This window comes from Mobula birostris, chromosome 15 (assembly GCF_030028105.1).
Source record: "Mobula birostris isolate sMobBir1 chromosome 15, sMobBir1.hap1, whole genome shotgun sequence".
In the NCBI taxonomy this organism is placed as follows: domain Eukaryota; kingdom Metazoa; phylum Chordata; class Chondrichthyes; order Myliobatiformes; family Myliobatidae; genus Mobula; species Mobula birostris.
Genome location: NC_092384.1, coordinates 40,323,473 through 40,342,255, shown reverse-complemented (window position 1 = coordinate 40,342,255; position 18,783 = coordinate 40,323,473). Strand labels below are relative to the sequence as shown.

Below are 18,783 nucleotides of genomic sequence, written 5' to 3'. Positions count from 1 at the left end.
GATGTAAATTTACTGGAAGACTTACAGAGATGAAGGACTTCAGTTATATGGACAAATGAGAGAAAAAGATTGTTCCCCTTGTGAGGGGAATATCATTCAGTCAAACAGAACAGAAACAGGCCCTTCAGCTTGACTCGTTCATACCAACTACTTAACGCTATCCCATTTTCCTGCATCAGGTTCATATCCCTCTATTTCTTCCCTGTCTACGTATCTGTTGAAATGCCTTTTAAATACTATGAGTATACTTGCCTCCACTACTTCCTCTGATAGCTCATCCTAGATACCAATTATGTTTTTTGTGAGAAATTTATCTAGATATTCTTGAAATATTTCTCTTCTCTAATTTAAGTTTTATATTAGTTTTAAATTCCTCTACCCTTGGACAAAGATCAACTTTCTACCCCATGCTCCTCGCAATAGTATGAACTTCCTTAAGGTCACATCTCTGCCTCCTACACACCAGTAAGAACAATACTAGCCTATCCAATCCTTGCTTAACTGAAGTCCCCCAGTCCGAGCTGGATCTCTTAATTTGGTTTATCAGGATGTTGCCTGGTTTAGAGGGCATGTGCTATCATGAGAGGCTGGATAAACTTGAATTGTTTTCTCTGGAGCATCGGAGGCTGAGGGGAGATCTGATAGAGGTTTCCAAGATTATGAGAGGCATAGATAAAGTGGACAGAGTATCTGTTTCCCAAGGTTGAAATGTCTAATACCAGAGGGCATGCATCGAAGGTGAGAGACGGTAGGTTCAAGTAGGATGTGAGAGGTAAGTTTTTTTTTATTTGTACAGTTGTGGATACCTAGAATGTGCTGCCTGGTATGGTGGTGAAGGCAAATACATTAGAGGCTTTTAAGAGATCTTTGGATATGGCACATGGATATAAGGAAGATGCAGGGATATGGACATGGTGCAGGTAGGAGGGATTAGTGTATGGGTGTTCTTGATTTGCTTTTTGGCTGGTTCGGCACAACATTGTGGGCGAAATAGCCTGTTCCTGTGCCTGTTCTCTGTTCCATGAAATATTTAAAATTCTGCTTAGAATAATTGCAGGAAAGTTCAGGAACCAAAAGACAAAGTTAAGTGTTAGGTAAAAGAATTGCAAGTGACAAGAAGATAATTTAAGATGAAACACATCAGGTAGCTTGGATCCAAATGCACTGCCACAGATACTTTGTGGAGATTGATTCAATTGTGGCATTCAAAAGAGAAATGATTAAGTAAGTAATAGAGAGAGGGAGAAACGAATTACTCTTAAACAGGCCCTGTATGTACTCAATAGGCCATTTAGCCTGCTCTTGTGCTGTAACTACTCTGTGATTCCAGACCTTATCTACAACTGGCAACTGAACCATCACAGATATTCACATAGTCATAAAGCACGGAAGTATTCAGCTCACCAAGTGCATACCGAACATTCAGCACTCACACTAATCCCATTTCATTCTCTCCTCGTTTCTATCAGCCCATAGATTGTACCATTCGTTTATACACAAGGGGGAATTCCATGTCTTTGAGATACAAGAGGAATCTTTGAGCACCTACAGAGAATTCACATGGTTTGACAGAAAATAAAAACTCCAGAAACAGGACCCAAGTTTCTGAACTGAATCCAGTGTGCTGTAATTGTGAAGCCGCAGTTCTAGCCACTGTGCCATTATGTCATCCCTTGTGCTTAAGGCTTTAAGCAAACTATTGAACCTACTCGTAATCTGTATATTTCTGCATGAATCAAAGTCTATAACTAAGAGATTGGCTTTCTGTTCAGAATGCCCGCAGAATTACAACATCAAAACATAAGTTTTGGAATCATCTTCAGAATTTACTTCTTCCTGTCATAATAAATTAGATATTGTCCAACAGCACACTGAAAATTACAGCATAGTAACCTTGGCAAAATCAGATACTTAAAAACGTTTGTATTTGCAAACATCTTTTCCCATTTCTTCCTGGATCACTTAGACATGCACATTTCCTGTTATTTATCCAGGATTGTGCACTATTGTTAAAGCCAGAATTTAATTGCAATGTCTAGTTGCACCTTGAAATGAGCAGCTCATTGGTCATATCAGAGGTGAGTCAGGAATCTCAGAAGCCAGAATAACAAATTCCCTCCTGAGAAAAAAAAACTATGGTGGGATTCAAACTGGCATCTGTAGAACGATGGACTCAAACCTCAGTACAGTACACTGCTCCAGTGTTTGTACTAAAACATACCATATTTAGTATGGATTTAAAGTTATGTGCCAGCTAAAGATTCTCCAAGACATTGCATGATGCTTTTCATTACCTGAAATTGCTGAATCTAGATGCTTGGCTATATAACCATAGGTCTACTAACAGTAAATAATTTTGAAATATTAGTTAAAAAAATATTCAACAAAGGATTACCAAGCCAGTCAAATTTGGATCAGCTGACAGAGGCAGAAAGGAATCAGATGCCATCACTTTGGGGGACAGGGTCACGACCAAAACAAGTTAGTATCAGGACTCAGAGTTGAACAATGCTTACACTATTCACCTATCACAATTGAAATAAACAAAAATATACTTTAACTATTTCATAGAAGTACTTTTAACTATAATGTAGCCTCTACATTACTTCTTTGAATATTGTAACGTAGACAATGTTTAAACCACACCTTGTTACTTAATAAATCAACAAGAAATACAATCAGCCTTGGAATTTCTGTAGAACTCAAGAGATGCTACAGTAACAATGGATATAAATAAACTTGAGTATATCCTATTAACCTGTTATCTTTAGTACAACAATAAGATGCAGAAGCTGCTTAGAGCTACTCACTTGATCTGATTAGAAAGATGTCGGTTTGTTTATCTGAGTTAAAGTCTCCAAAAGCAGCCACGATTCCCCTTGCCTCCGACCCGAAAAGCTCATCAGTGACCTCCTGCAACGCAGAGACTGCGGGATGTCGGAGAAGAAAGGCGGCAGCAGACAAGAAAACGCCGAGGATGAATGTAGGGCCCATGGCCGGGCAGTGGCAGAGCAGCCCCGCCGCAGACACCTAGCAACGCGCAAACTGCTTTACGGCCGGAAACCACCGCAACCTTGCTGCGAACCGGGCTGCACCACGACAGTCCCCCAATCAAAGGGGTTAACGCCGCGTCACGAAACTAAAACTCAAAAGATGTCGTACGAACACACTTAAACGTGAAACTTAACTCGGATCCTCGAGAAAACTTTAAGTATACACTTTGCGACAGTGCCGTCAGAGAGAAATTTTCAACCAGTATGGGTGATATGCGCTGGATATTGACAGATTTCAGAAAACGAGTAAAACGTTCAGGTTTGCAATAAATAAGTTGATTGAGTGAGAAAATTTTCACGATGGTGCCTCGTTTGTAGCTTGGGGGCTTGTTTTTGGCTTTGTACGATGTGTGTTTGGTTTGTTACGTCACTTGGTCTTGTCCTTGCCTAAGTTTTAGTTACCGTTTTAACACAATTTGATTGCAAATGCATATAAGCATGCCCAGTATGTGAATGCTTATGCATATACACATTTAGGGAAAGTCGTTGTTTTTGCATTATTGTACAAATCACGTTTGTATTATGGGCCCCTGTTAGATTGTAGGACGACTGTTCTGGTCGCATTGGCTGTGGATGTTAGTTCCGTTGTTATTTTCAGGTTTTGATTGCAGTTTCTAAATGCACATTTTATGCTCACGTAATCAAACCCTTAACTAAAATCGGGAAGCAGCCATTAAGCATAATTGAGCATACTAATCTTCTTTAACAGTCTAAATATAAATGTACCAGATTATTTTGGTGATAGTTACATCTACTATTACTACCTGAAATATAACATTCTCGAAGAGGGCCACACAACTTCTAAAACGTTTAGGCTTTGCTGTTAAAACTATTTAAGCTGAAAATGTAATTGGCATGAATGTACAACATTTGCGATGTGTAAAGGAAATTGAAATATTCACATAGTCATGTAACAATTGATATAGTAACATTTACTTTGACTATGTTAGAAATACATCATTCCTAGTTCGACCAACCAAACTATATTTAAACGTAATTATTTGAAGCAATCGCAAGTTCTATTACAAAATGCACATGGCTTCTACCCTTGTACTAAACAGATTTAATTCTCCCCATTTCAATCTATAACTTACATTTTGCTACACTTTCCATAGTCACGACGTCGTTGCTGCTTTCACATTGTACAATATTGTTCAAAAATATGAAAATAATGTTAAAAGAACAAGTTGACTTTGAATTCACAATTAAGGCCTGATTTTAATTACAAATGTGTACACTGTGATCAGTTGGAGTGTTGCAAAATGTAATGGGAATTGTATGTATGTTTATTGATATCAGTGCAAAAGAATCACTAATTTGGCACGTGCAAGTTAATTATTTAACCTGTGTGAATTGCTGTAATGTACTGCAGCAAGAGAAGCCTGTTTTTGAAAGTTGAAAATGGAGATAACCAACTTTGATGACAACACCACCTACATTCATAATTACACACCACTAGGTAAGTTGTTGCTGCTGCTTAATTCATATTTATTTTGCAATGGGCATCCTGGAAATGTTCTTGTCATCTGCAAATGTTTGTAAATTTGTTTGGAAGAACAATACATTTACTGGTATTAAGCATTAGCTTAAAAATTCCAGTAACTCCTCTTCGATTTCCAAGAACTAAGTCTGAAATGTTTTACCTAGTGTCTTTAACATCTCCTTATCCCAGTAAGCATTTGGATTTTGATCACAATGGTAAATTGCTTCTTTTCTAGTCCCTGAAGACTACTCCATTTAAAAAAAAGCTCAGTATTGGACAGAATCTTATTGATTAGCACCAGCTTTGTATCACCCTGAGAGGAGAAAAAACACTGCATGTTTAATGTAGGTTTTATAGTTGCTTATGGATTTCAGCCTTGTAAGAGATGCTTTCAAGATTTCCCATTTTCTTCTTTCCTGTATAGGCATATTGTGCAAATAGTACAACTGAACTGTTTTCCAGATAAATTCTTAACTCTAGTTCATGTTTGAACTTGATATGTTTTCATTTGTCTCCCATTTGTAAGCCTAAGGAAGCATGACTAGTGGCAGTATTTCTAATAATTCTATTTTGTAGGTTAGGCATGTCTTATTGAAGATAGAGAACTGATCATGATAATTGGTGTACCAAGTCATGGGTATCACATCAAGAAAGATGGGATATTGACCTGCTTTTACCTTAGAAGTGTTTGACGAGCTCTCTACTAGACAGCTAATGTTCATTTTACAAGGATTGTGAAGCATGTACTTAGACTTCCATCATACTGTTAGTGTATTGAAAAATAATAAATGAACATGGCTGTCGAAGATAGAGGATCGTGGTGGAGGAGTATGATTTTGAGTGGTGGTCTGTGACCAGTGGTGTCTGGCAAGGACAGACGTGTTTTATGTAAAATGTAAAGAATAGTTGTTGCCCTGGGACTAGAAGAGAGAAAATAATAATGACATTTCTATGCTATATTAATACAAATTTGAGCTATGTTTCCATGAGGAAGTATTCTTCTTTTGAGAATTTGTCAGAACATACTCTTCTGGTTTCAGTTGTATGACTTTTAACTTGACCTAGGAACATGTAAAGGAAAAGAAATTAAAACACAGGATGAATTATCAAGTACAAGGAGAAGACTGATCTTTGGGACCAAGATAATGGTATTCTTTTATCTGTGTCAGTTGATCTATAAAATACGATCCACAGATGGTCTGATGTTTAGTATTTGACTGCCGTATTTGTTTCTACCAGACCAAAACTCAGCAAAATCAAATGAACTGCAGATGCTAGAAATCTGAAATAAAAGCAAAAAATGCTGGAAATATTCAGGCTGCATCTGCAGAAAGAGAAACAGCAAACATTTTGGGCTAAAGTGCTGGGAAGGAGACAGACAAAGGCTCCAGAGAGGGAGGGTGGCTTTGGGGGGAATAGCCACGATGGGGCAAAGCCAGGGTAATCATGAAGATAACCTATAAACAATGTTATCTGTTCAATGAGTAACTGAGAGCAGTTAGTGACATACATAAAAGAACCTCGATAAGAAACAGGAGATGTGAACTGCAGAGTAAGGAGAAATGCCCAGCAGCTTGGGCTTGGTATGTCCTTTATTTCATGAGGGGGAAAATTGAGTTTAAAAAAAAACAAACAAGTTGAGCTGAAATCACAGATAGATGACTAATACAGACAGAAATCAAGTGTCTTGATGTTGCAGAATTCTATATTTAAGTGCAGAAGGCAGCAATGCTCTTAGATGGAAGGTGAGTTATTGTTCCCTATGCTTACATTAGGTCTCTCTCTGACAGTACCAAGGTACCAGTGGGGTAGAGAATTAATGTGGCAGGTAATTGGAGCTAAATTTGCTGATGACACTAAACTGAGTGGAAAAGCAAATTGTACAGTGGATGTGGAGAGTCTGCAGAGGGATATAGATGGGTTAAGTGAGTGGGTCAGGGCCTGGCAGATGGAATAGAATGTTGGTAAATGCGAGATCATCCATTTTGGAAGGAATAATAGAAGAGCAGGTTATTATTTAAATGGTGAAAGATTGCAGCATGCTGTTGTGCAGAGGGACTTGGGGGTGCTTGTTCATGAATCGCAAAATGTTGGCTTGCAGGTACAACAGGTTATTAAGAAGGCAAATGGAATGTTGGCCTTCATTGCTAGAGGGATTGTATTCAAGAGCAAGGAGGCCATGCTGCAACTATGCAGGGTACTGGTGAGGCGGCACCTGGAGTACTCTGTGCAGTTCTGGTCTCCATACTTGAGGAAGGATATACTGGCTTTGGAGGCAGTGCAGAGGAGGTTCACCAGGTTGATTCCAGAGATGAAGGGGTTAACCTATGAGGAAAGGTTGAGTCGCCAGGGACTATACTCTCTGGAGTTCAGAAGAATGAGAGGAGATCTTATAGAAACATACAAAATTATGAAAGGGATAGATAAGATAGAGGCAGGAAAGTTGTTTCCATTGGTAGGTGAGACTAGAACTAGGGGACATTACCTCAAGATTCAGGTGAAAAGATTTAGGACAGAGATGAGGAGAAACTGTTTTTCCCAGGGAGTGGTGAATCTGTAGAATTCTCTGCCCAGGGAAGCAGTTGAGGCTTCCTCACTAAATATATTTAAGAAACAGGTAGATAGGTTTTTACATAGTAAGGAACTTAAGGGTTATGGAGAGAAGGCAGGTAGATGGAGCTGAGCTTGTGGACAGATCAGCCATGATCTTATTGAATGGTGGGGCAGGCTCGATGGGCTGCATGGCCTACTCCTGCTCTTATTTCTTATGTTCTCCTTAAAGTGAACACCCAATGTGCATTTGACAACTCAAGCTTGGATTTCACAGGATTAATTATAGAGGATTTCACTCTAATGGTAATGGTGATCCTGAATTCTCTCAGAATCAGGTTTATTATCATCGGCATGTGATGTGAAATATGTTAACTTAGCAGCAGCAGTTCAATGCAATACATAATACAGAAGAGAAAAAAAACTAAAATAAAAATAATAAGTAAATTACAGTTCCTATGTTGAATAGATTTAAAAAAAATGCAAAAAAAACAGAATACTGTATATTTAAAAAAAAAAGTGAGGTAGTGTCCAAGGGTTCAATGCCCATTTAGGAATCATGGCAGAGGGGAAGAAGCTGTTTGTGAATCGCTGAGTGTGTGCCTTCAAGCTTCTGTACCTCCTACCTGATGGTAACTGTGAGAAAAGGCATGTCCTGGGTGCTGGAGGTCCTTAATAATGGAGCCGCCTTTCTGAGACATCCCTCCCTGAAGATGTCCTGGGTACTTTGTAGGCTAGTACCCAAGATGGAGCTGACTAGATTTATAACCCTCTGCAGCTTCTTTCGGTCCTGTGCAGTAGCCCCCCCCCCCCCCCCATACTAGACAGTGATGCAGCCTGTCATGTAGCTATGAAAATTATATTAGTAAGTTTAAACATAAATTAGCTGGAAGTATGCAGGAGTTTTGATGCTTTTGGGAGAGAGAGATGGGTCATTATCCCTTTGAATTGGAGAACAAAGCCTGGCCTGCTGAGGTCCTCCGGTACTTTGTGTGTGTATGAATTGGTGAACAAGTTTGAAGGACTAAGTGGCTGCTTTTACTTCTTTCAAAACCCATGTGTACTTCAGGCGCAGCCAAACTGATGATTATTTTTTCAGATGTAAAAACTAATAGGGTACTAGTCCCTGTGGAAAATCAAATTTGTTATAGAGAATTCTAAGTAAGCCTATTCCAACTCCAGGCCTATTTAATTCAGAAGATCAAAGCTCTGTTCTTCTCTCTTGCCTTTAGTTTTCTTATGGGGTTGATTAATTTCATTTGCTGCTTTGGATTAATTGCAGCCACTGCTGCTTTTACCTTGCCTCAACCTAGGGAGGATAGGCCTTCGGACTGGACATTTATGGATCATTTGTACAGAGTAGCTCATTCTTAAATGCATTGCCCTACAGTGATAAATGATGTATATCACACCACTGAAATATCTTGAAATGGAGGCATTTCAAAACCTGATTGGCATTCAGTTCACTCAGCCTGTAGAACACCACAAAACAAATGATTGTTTCTTGTAGTGTGATGGACAAGCCAGTGGCAATGATGCTGTTGAGAAAGTGACACAAGGTTTAAAATATTTCTCAAGTGTCTTCCATCAATTGTCAGACTGCTTATGTTATGTGTTTGTACAAGAGTGATCATTTACTGCTCAGAGTTGAGCAAAGACTTTCCAAAATACACACTTGCAAGTGAAAAGAAGCACCCTTTGGAAAATCATATGAAAGATGTATTTTAGATTTTGAAATAATATTTGAAAAGTTTTAGCTCTGTCAACCACATTAGGAGAGAAGACAAACTAGACTTCCATTTTAATAGAGGTGTGGGGATAAAAAGAATAAGATAAATGTGTCGATGATTAATATCCGAGGAAATATAGGTGGAAAGTTAATTTTTAAGTGTGACTTTTTTTTAAGAAAGCTGAGCTAAAATATTTATCTTTCACAAAGAAGATTAAAAAGAAAACTCTCTCAAATGGTGGAGGATAACAGAGCTACAATAATGAGGAGAGAAAAGAAACTTAGGAAAGTGTAAAAATCTATTGCAGAGACCAATGGGACTGGAAGCTAATACATTCCATGCAGCTGATAACCTGCATCTCAAAAGTTTTGAAACAATTGGCTATGAATGTGAATCATGCATTAATCATCGTTTTTCAAAACTGATTTTAGAAATATTGCAGCAGGTTGGAAATTAGCTCCTGAGCCCCAATTTGGGGAAAGAAGAAGACTTAAGTCCATGGATGGGGTAGTCTGACGTCAGTAGTAAGGAAAATACTGGACCAAATTAATTTAGCAGTAACTGGACACATAGAAAACGGGGTTGGTTGGAGGTTCACATTGATATGAGTGGGAGATCACTTGGGACCGATGTGTTTTTTGACATTATTCTAAGCATTGTGGATAAGAGGCGACCAATTTGTTGTATTTGTACTTTTAAAAGGTCATCAAAAATTGCCATTGACAAGGTTGCTAACAAAATTAGAGCCATAGAATTGGAGGTAATGTACTGATGTGGTATGAAGATGTGTTGCTAGCAGAAACAGAGCTTGGATAAACTGGGAGATTCTGACTGGTGTATCACTGTAGGATTAGAGCTTGCTACTAACACTCACAATATATATCAATGATTTAGATGTGGTAACCAGATAAATTGTATCCACGTTTTCTGGATGGGTCTTGAGACAATTCAGAGATGGAAGTATGGGCAAACTATTTGAGTTGCCAAGGACATAGCAGATGAAATATATCATGGGAAATTGTGAAGTCATTTACGTTGATAACAAAAAAAATGCACAGTAATTTGTAAATTGTGAGAGACTCAAAGCTGTTGGTGTTGAGATGGATCTTGGTTACCATGTGTGCAAAGCACTGGAAGATAACTTGTTGGTAGGGTAAACAGTTCAGAACAAATTGTATGCAGTTGCCTTGTATTTCAAGAGGATTTGAGTAGGAGAGGAAAAGTTTCTTACTATAATTGTATAGGACTCTGGTGAATTCTGGAAAATTGTGTACAGGTCTGAGGTAAAATATGCTTATGATCCAAGGTGAGAAGTTAAAGTTCAGCAGAATAATTCATAGATTAGATGTGTTGTCCCATGGCAGATCAAGCAAACTTTGCTGATAGCTTCTAGAATTTGGAAGAATGTTGAATGATCATATTGAAATATCCAGAATTCCAATGGGACTTTACAGAGTAGACATAGGGTTGATCTGGTTGGCTTAATGGCCATGTTCAGGATAGAAAATGTCAGCTTTTTTGAGTAATAATGGAGTCCATGGAAATGGAACAAGTGCAAGAAGGTAGTGCTGTGATCTTACTGAATAATAATAATAGACATCCGTTAATCTCGTGAGACCATGGATTTGCGCCTGGGCAAGGTTGTATGGAAGACCGGTAGTTGCCCATGCTGCAAGTCTCCCCTCTCCACGCCACCAATGTTGTCCAAGGGAAGGGCATTAGGGCCCATACAGCTTGGCACCGGCAGAGCAATGTGTGGTTAAGTGCCTTGCTCAAGGATATAACATGCTGCCTCAGCCAAGGCTCGAACTAGCGACCTTCAGGTCACTAGACGAACGCCTTATCCACTTGGCCACGCACCAACACTTACTGAATGGAGGAGCAGGAACAAGGCACTGAATGGATTTCCTTTGTCTCTTGGCTTCCAAAGTAAGCTCTGAGATTCTGATTTCAGGAGGAGTCTACAGTTACCAGGCCTTGTCCTGCTACTAACCGTTTGCTATCAAAAACCTCATCCTTAAATTTGCTGTTGCAATTTTGTACTATTTCCATGCACCTTTGGATTACTTCCCATCAGATTTATAATGTTCCTCAGCATTATCTCATTAACAGGTGAAAACTTCTGGTATTTCCGAATTACTCTGTCTAGGCTTGCCATCAAATCATTACTTGTATGGGTTTTACAAATTTGCATTTAAAGGTCTCTTTTATTGGAATTGTTACAGATTAATGCTAATTCTATTTCTGAAGTAGATATTGAAGACAAATGAGACTTTAAAGCATGGTTATTGGAATTAGAATTTTCGGTACCCTCCTTTTCTCCAAGCTGTTAGGATTGGACAGGTGCAACAATGAATTTGTTGCTTAACCCCAGGGTATTTAATTTAGTTAGCCAGACAATTAAACACTCCTTTTTTCAAGATTAGTTAAGGACATGTAATGTTAACAGTTGTCATTTTTTGATGTGCATCAAATTATTTCTGCAATATGAAACTAACATGCATTGATACATTTTGGCACGATTTATTTTATCCTCTAATATGATTTTGTTTCTCTTTAGGTTCTGTATATGAACCTGCTAAAACTGTAATCCAGGTATTGGAGTCTGAAAATTTGTCAGATAAACTTGACAGATATTACAGTTATGGTAAGATGTTACAGTGCAAATTTTATACCACTGGCCTGTTAATTGTAATATTTATAAATTTCTGCAAAATAGTGGGTGATTAGTGAATAAACTTAATGGTCTATTTTGTCACAGTTGTGTTAAATGTGATTGTGTAAGTACTGAAGAGACCTAATGGATTTGTAACTTCTGTTTTCAATGTTTAGAGAACTTAATTCTCTTTGCTACTATTTTATAATATGAATTTCACAAAGAGTATTCATTTAGTTTCTTTCATAACTGAAATTTGGTAAAATGAAGGAAGGTAGAATTAGAAGACCAACAAGATCTGTGCAGTTTTCTGCTGTTTTGAGGGATGACAATGCACTAGAAGTCAAGGATTATATCTCAACAGTTGAAACATGGAAAAAATTGATTTCTCTTCCCCACCACCCCCCCCCCCCAGCCCCTCTTCCAAATCCCCAAGAGTCTTGTGTAGAATATTTTCATGAGACGTTTGTTCTCTGTACAGATTAATACATTTGCATTTTAGGTCCAGGCATGAGACTCAGAATTATTATGACAAATGCTGAGGACTAAGGGAAGATTAAAATAATTATTAATATGAATATCTCACTATTCAGTATTCTTAAATCCCATTGGACATTTTTATCAAAAAATATTCAATTTTATTTTACGCCAAATTAATTACTTTATTTAAATATAGGTAGTTTTGTTTAGGGGAAAATGTTTATTCTACTTTTCAATTAATTTGTAACTTTTCTAACATCTAAAACTTATGATGCTGCCCTATCCATGTCCTTCATAATTTTATATAGTTTTATCCTGTAACATCTGTCTCCTTAGCTTCAGAGCCAGTTTATCCAAACTCTCCTGATAACTTGGGCAACATCCTTGTGAATTTTTACTACACCTTCACCAGATTAATTACATCTTTCCTTACATGTGCCTAACCAATGTCTTGTACTACTGGAGTATGATGTTGTCATCTCTTGTACTGGGTGCCTCTGCTGATGAAGGCAAGCATGCCTTATACCAGGGGTGGCCAACCTTTTACATTCCATCTATCAATTTTTTCATGCACGAGTTCAGATGTGGTTTTTTCCACACACGAGTTGTATATTAACATTTTTACAAGAATTGAATGGGGGTATAAGAGTTGTATGACGCATCTGCACTCGTGAGTGAAAAATTTGACGCATGGAATGTAAAAGGTTGGCCACCCCTGCCTTGTACCTCCTTTACTGCCTGGTATACCTGTGCTGCCACCTTCAGGTCTGTGTTCAACAACATTTCCCAGCACACTGGCGTGCATTGTGTACTACTTAGCCTGGTTTAACTTCTCAAAATGCACCTCTTCAGACTAGCCCGAGCTAGTTCCAACTACCTTCCCCAGTCGATCTATACCCCCTTGTAACCTTGGATAACGTTCTTCACTGAATACTATACCACCTACTTTATGTCACCTGTGTACTTTCTAACCATCCACCAGTGTTTTCATCCCATCATTAATATACAGTGATTTCCAGTTAATTAATCCATCAGTTAATCAGGGCAGCTGCTTATTTGGGACAACTCTCAAAGAACAGAAACTAATCGGAAAAAATAGCCAGGATTCCCCTTGTTTATTTGGGACACTATGTCACTTAATTGGGATAGGAGACGGCTGGTTGTTTTCTAACTATCATCAGTCTCATGGACCTGTGTGGCTGTTAGACGCTGCACCACGCTTAGAGCGAACAGTTTTTAAATAATGTAATTTGCATGTGTTTGTGCTCAATAAAACAGTGATTTTTGTTACTGGTAGTTGGTAAGAAATAAGCAGTAAGGCATTTTGGAATAGTTTTGCTCACTGCAGTTTCAAGCATTCAATCTTGGAGATGCCAGAAAAGGTCAGGAGTGAAAATGAAAAGTTTTCACTACTTCAAGTTAGGAGCTATGAAGAATTTGAAGATATCGACAATTATCTTGAATGTTACAATAAAAATGAAGATTTGGAAGATATAATCATCAAAAGCATTGCATGAAAACGATCTGTTATCTGCATAAGGCTGATTCTGTTCATCTACAGTCAATCAAAGAAACATGGCAGTGCATTACAAACATGAGAAAATCTGCAGATGTTGGAAATCTGAAGCAACACACACACAAAAATGCTGGAGGAACTCAGCAGTTCAGGCAGCAACTATGGAAAAGAGTAAACAGTCGATGTTTCAGGTCGGGATCCTTCATTAGGACTGGAAAAGAAGGGGAAAAGTCAGAATAAGAAGGTGGGAGGAGGGGAGGAAGAAGTATAAGGTGGCAGGTGATTGCTGGACAACAACACAAGAAAACCTGCAGATGGTGGAAGTCCGAAGCAACACACACAAACTACTGAAGGAACTCAGCGGGTCAGGAAGCATCTGTGGAAAAGAGCAAACAGTCAAAGTTTTGTGCCAAAGCCTTCATCTGTTCTGGAGAAATCTGTGTACTACCTGTTGGAATGGGAATGGAAGGTAGAATTGAAGTGGGTGGCCACTGAGAAATCCACCTTTTTGTGGTGGATGGGTGAAGGTGCTCAGCAAAGCGGTTTACATCTAGTCTCCCCAATATACAGGAGGCCACACTGGGAGCACCAGAAACAGTAGATGACCCCAATGGACTTGCAGTTGAAGCGTTGCTTCACCTCAGAGAACTGTTTGGGGCCCTGAGTGGTAGTAAGGGAGGAGTTGTAGAGACAGAAGTGGCCCTTGTTCCACTTCCAAGGATAAGTACTAGGAGGGAGATCAGTGCGGAGGGTCGAATGGGCAAGGGCATCACGTTGTGCGCAATCCCTGTGGAAAGTGGGGTGGGAAAGATGTGCTTGGTCGTGGCCTGTCCAGTGTGTTGGTTGTCCATGGTATCTGATGATGACAGTGAAACCAGTGTGGGAGAGCTTTAAAGTGGAAAAGCCGTTGCACTGAGACAGTTCTACCCTCGACCTCGAGTCCGAGTCCGGGTCCAGTAGTACGAGTAGATATCACAAATTGGGGAGGGGGGGGAGGTCTTCTTTGGTTGCATTGGATAATCATGACTTCTTCTATGCCTTCTCATGCCCTTTGCTCTCCACAAAACGTTGCAGAACCCCCCACTGTTGATCTCATCCACCCAGTCTGCCAGAACTGACTTCACGTGCTAGGATAGGCGTGCCCCTATTTCACCAGAGTTTGAGGCCCACTGGTTTAGCTCACCTGTCGAAGCGGTGTACTGGTGTGTGACTGCTGTCCGCATGCAAACAGCTACTTGAAACCGCAGGTGAGAGCTTAGTGTCAGTGGGGACCAAAGGTGAGTGAGCTGCCCCAGAATGGACTCAACAAGCTCCTTCATCAGAGCTACCTCTCCCTAGACGTCCTTGTGATGAAAAACCAAGTTATCAGAAGATTGATGCTAATGAGAGAGATAAGTGAGACAATGGAGAAACATTCAAAATGCTAATAAGGGAGAAGAGAGAGATTAACGAGAAAGAAACACATTTCAGAATATTGACAGACTGGTTGCTTTGAACCTGAACTGTTTGAAGTTTGATGGACAGGCGATACCCCAGCAGGGGGATAAAAAGAACAGGTTCTCTAAGGCACAACACACACCATGAGATCACAAGATAATGAGACCCTGGAGGAGCGGTGTGCCCCCACAAGTTGGTGGGAGTTGGAGGTCTGCTTCGAGGGAACCGACCGTAGACTGACAGGGTGAAAAGGGATGATCGGCGGGAACCTGGTGTGTGTGTCCGCCCTTGCCTGGGTGCTGGGTTCACCGCGGAAGAACGGTCGTATCCGGAACGGAGGGGTCACAGTCCGTGACCACAGATGACATGAAAGGGTTTGCCTGAAAGCTAACTGCGAAGAACATCAAAGGTCTGTTTGAATCAAAATTTTCATTTTTTCTCTGTCTCTCTCTCTGTCTCTCTCTCTCTCTCTGTCTCTGTCTCTCTCCTCTCCCCCCCTCCCCCTCCCCCAACGGCACAACAGCGAATACTGTGAACTGTACTAAGCTGAACTGAACTCTGCGTCACTTAACACTGATCATTTTACCCCTAGACTGCAATAGAGCTTGGTTGATTCCTATTACCCTAGTTCTGTGTACATGTGTGTTTTATAATTACTAACCTGTTGCATTTACATTCGTCCAATTAGAGTACTGTATTACTTATTTCTTTAATAAAACTTTATTAGCTTCCAGTAATCCAGACTCCAACTAGTGGTCCATTTCTGCTGGTTTGGCAAACCAGTTACAGGGTACGTAACACCCTATACATTGCAGCATACACAGGTTGAATTTCTCTGCCGATACCTGTTAGGATCTAATTCAGTTTTATAGTACTGTAGTAGTATTGATAATGTTCTAAATTGTTTTGAATTTGTTACTCAGTTAAATGTCTGTCTTTTTTAAATACTTTTTTAAAAACTATTTCCATGAAATGTCGGCTTAATTGGGCCAAAATGTACTGGTCCCAATGTGTCCCAATCAACAAGAATCCACTGTATATGATAATCAATAGAGGACCCAGCATTGATCCCTGAAGCACATCACTGGACACAAGCCTCAAATCTGGAAAGTAGGTCTCCACCGATATGCTCTTTGTATCAGTTGGCTGGCTCACCCTGGATCTTGTGTGTTGAAACCTTTTCCTCATGGTTTTGAACTAGTGCTGCAGGCTGTGTCATTATTTGGAGGCAAAAAGCAAGCTATCAATCATTGATATATAAAATACTCAATCAGTCAACAAATTTTTTTAAAGAAGTAAATAATTTGGTTGTTTCTGGGACTTTACTGTTAATGTATGATCTACACATTTTCCTTGCATTTTAGTAGGGCCTAGACTTAAAATGTATTCGCTGTTTGCATCTTTATCATAAAATTATTCAGAATAAGAATTAAAAGAGCACATAATGAAAGAAAATGAAAGAACAACACACTTGGTACAGGTACATAACAAATCAGACATCACAGTTCAAAATAATTTCATTGTCAGAGTGCATATACAACCCTGAGAGAACATGAGATGAAGAGTCCTTGATATTGAGTCCATAGGTTGTAGGAGTAGTTCAGTGTTGGTGTGTGAAGTTGAGTGAAGATTGAAACATGGTTGTGGGGTAATAATTGTTCCTGAACCTGGTAGTGTGGGTCTCAAAGCTCCTGTACCTCTTTCCTGATGGCAGCAGCGAGAAGAGAGCATCGCCTAGATGGTGGGGGTCCTTGCTGATGAACGTTCACTCCTGCAACAGCAGTTCATGTAGATTTGCTCAGTGGTGGGAGGGCATTACCCATGATGGACTGGGCTATATCCACTGCTTTTTGTAGGTTTTCCCTTTCAAGGGCAGTTGTGTTTCCATACTGGGTTGTGGTGCAGCCAATCGACATACTTTTCACCACACATCTATTGAAGATAGTCAAAGTTTTAGATGTCATGCGGAATCTTTGCAAGCTTCCAAGCAAGTAGAGGTACTGGTGTGCTTTTCTTTTTGTAATGGCATTTACATGCTGGACACAGGACAAATCCTCTGAAATGATCACACCAAGGAATTTAATTTGATAACCTCTCTCCACCTCTGATCCCCATGAGGACTGACTCATGGGCTTCTAGTTTACTGCTTCAATAGTCAATAATCAGCTCCTTGGTCCTTCTCACATTGAGTCAGAGGTGGTTATTGTGGCACCACTCTGCCAGATTTTCATTCTCTGTCCAAAATGCTGATTTATCACCACCTTTAATTCAGTCAACCACAGTGGTGTTATTAACAAACGTTATAGCATTAGAAGTGTGCTTAGCTTCACTGTTGTAAGTATAAAGTGAGTAGTGCTGGGACTAAGCACACAGTCTTGTGATGCTCCTGTGCTGATGATGATTGTGGAGGAGATGTTGTTGCCAATCCAAACTGACTGGGATCTGCAAGTGAGGAATTCAAGAATGCAGTTGCACAAGGAGATATTGAGGGCTAGGTCTTGGAGCTCACTGATTAGTTTTGAGGGGATGATGGTATTGAATGCTGAGCTGTAGTCAATGATGTTGATGAATGCATCTTCACTGTTCAGATTTTCTGGGGTTGAGTGAAGACTGAATGAAATGGCATCTGCTGTTGAATGGTAAGCAAATCACTTCTCAGGCAGGAGTTGATGTGCTTCATCACCAACCTCTCAAAGCACTTCATCACAGTGGACCTAAGTGCTACTGGATGATCGTCATTGTGGCAATGATATAATTGAAGCAGGTGGGTACCTCAGACTGCTGAAGCGAGAGGTTAAAGATATCGGAGAACAGCCCAGCCAATTGATCAGCATAGGTGTTCAGTATTCGGCCAGGAACCCCATCTGGGCTGGATGCTTGCCATGGATTCACCCTCTTGAAGGATGCTCTCATGTTGACCTCAGAGACAGGGTCTTTGGGATTTCATGAAGGTGCTTTCTTGTTTTGACAGTCAAATTGAGCATAAGAAGCATTGACTTCATCTGGGCTTGTGTCGCTCCCAGTCTTATTTTTACATGAAATTTACATGTTTTTTTACATGAAACTTATAGTTTGTATAAGTATCAAACTTGGCTTCGAGGCAGTAGGCTGATTATTGTTTTCCCGCTCGCTATGGTTCTCAGATTTTTATTTGTGCTGATAAATTCATTGTTTGCTAATGGATGATAATATATTTTAAATTTTTAACCAGTATTCTTGTATTATACTTTTTTGATAATCTACAGAGTATAGACACGCATTTGCTGAGCTAATTTTGAATCTATTTCTGCTTTCTTTCAGTAAAATCGACTGTATTGAACTATCAGAGTGCTGCCACAGGCCTATTCCCCAACAAAACAGTTGGCAATTGTAATAAAGCAAAAGTTCGAGATTGCCTTTATTGTGCTGCTGGTATTTGGGCTGTTGCATTAGCTTATAGGTAGGTGCATTTCTTGTGTATTTTTTGATTTAATATCAAATTTTATAGATTTTGTCTTTGTACGACTTGGCCATTGAAGTTCAGTCATCATGTCAGATAAATAGATCCTAGTAATTGGTAATCTGTTTCTAGAGCGTGGATTGTAGATCCAGGATCAGTACACCAAATGGAAGTAATTAATTAAATCTGCTAAAAACATTACTTTAAAAAGACAAAAATGGAAGGCAAGCTATAAGTCAGTTTGACTTTTATTGTTTCAAGCTGTTGCAGTCAACGATCAAAGACAACTAACCAGTCATTGAGTAAAGCTGAATATAATTAAACTTAGTCAATGTAGTTTAAGAATGGTAAATTGTTTTTGTCAAACTTGCTTGAATTTGAGAATGTGACAGGGAGAGTTGATTGTACGGAGCTTGTTAATGGAATATATTTAGATTTC

The 18,783-nt window shown here is 39.4% G+C and overlaps 2 protein-coding genes across 5 annotated transcripts in view; one reads left to right on the top strand and one right to left on the bottom strand.

The window, feature by feature from the left end:
• Positions 1 to 3,060, bottom strand: part of itfg1 (integrin alpha FG-GAP repeat containing 1) — a 261,975-nt gene extending 258,915 nt beyond the window's left edge. Inside the window, exon 1 of one of the 2 annotated variants that reach the window (XM_072279639.1) lies at positions 2,811 to 3,060. In XM_072279639.1, coding sequence (XP_072135740.1) covers positions 2,811 to 2,994 — 184 coding nt within the window. In that variant the 5' untranslated portion in view covers positions 2,995 to 3,060. The remainder of the gene's footprint in view (positions 1 to 2,810) is intronic. The other variant, XM_072279638.1, reaches the window with a different exon arrangement.
• A 19-nt stretch (positions 3,061 to 3,079) lies between these two features.
• The window catches only part of phkb (phosphorylase kinase, beta), a 274,547-nt gene continuing 258,843 nt past the window's right edge, over positions 3,080 to 18,783 (top strand). The window contains exons 1-4 of one of the 3 annotated variants that reach the window (XM_072279636.1): positions 3,080 to 3,312; positions 4,426 to 4,512; positions 11,377 to 11,463; positions 18,206 to 18,344. In XM_072279636.1, coding sequence (XP_072135737.1) covers positions 4,455 to 4,512; positions 11,377 to 11,463; positions 18,206 to 18,344 — 284 coding nt within the window. In that variant the 5' untranslated portion in view covers positions 3,080 to 3,312; positions 4,426 to 4,454. The remainder of the gene's footprint in view (positions 3,313 to 4,425; positions 4,513 to 11,376; positions 11,464 to 18,205; positions 18,345 to 18,783) is intronic. The other 2 variants (XM_072279635.1, XM_072279637.1) reach the window with 2 other exon arrangements.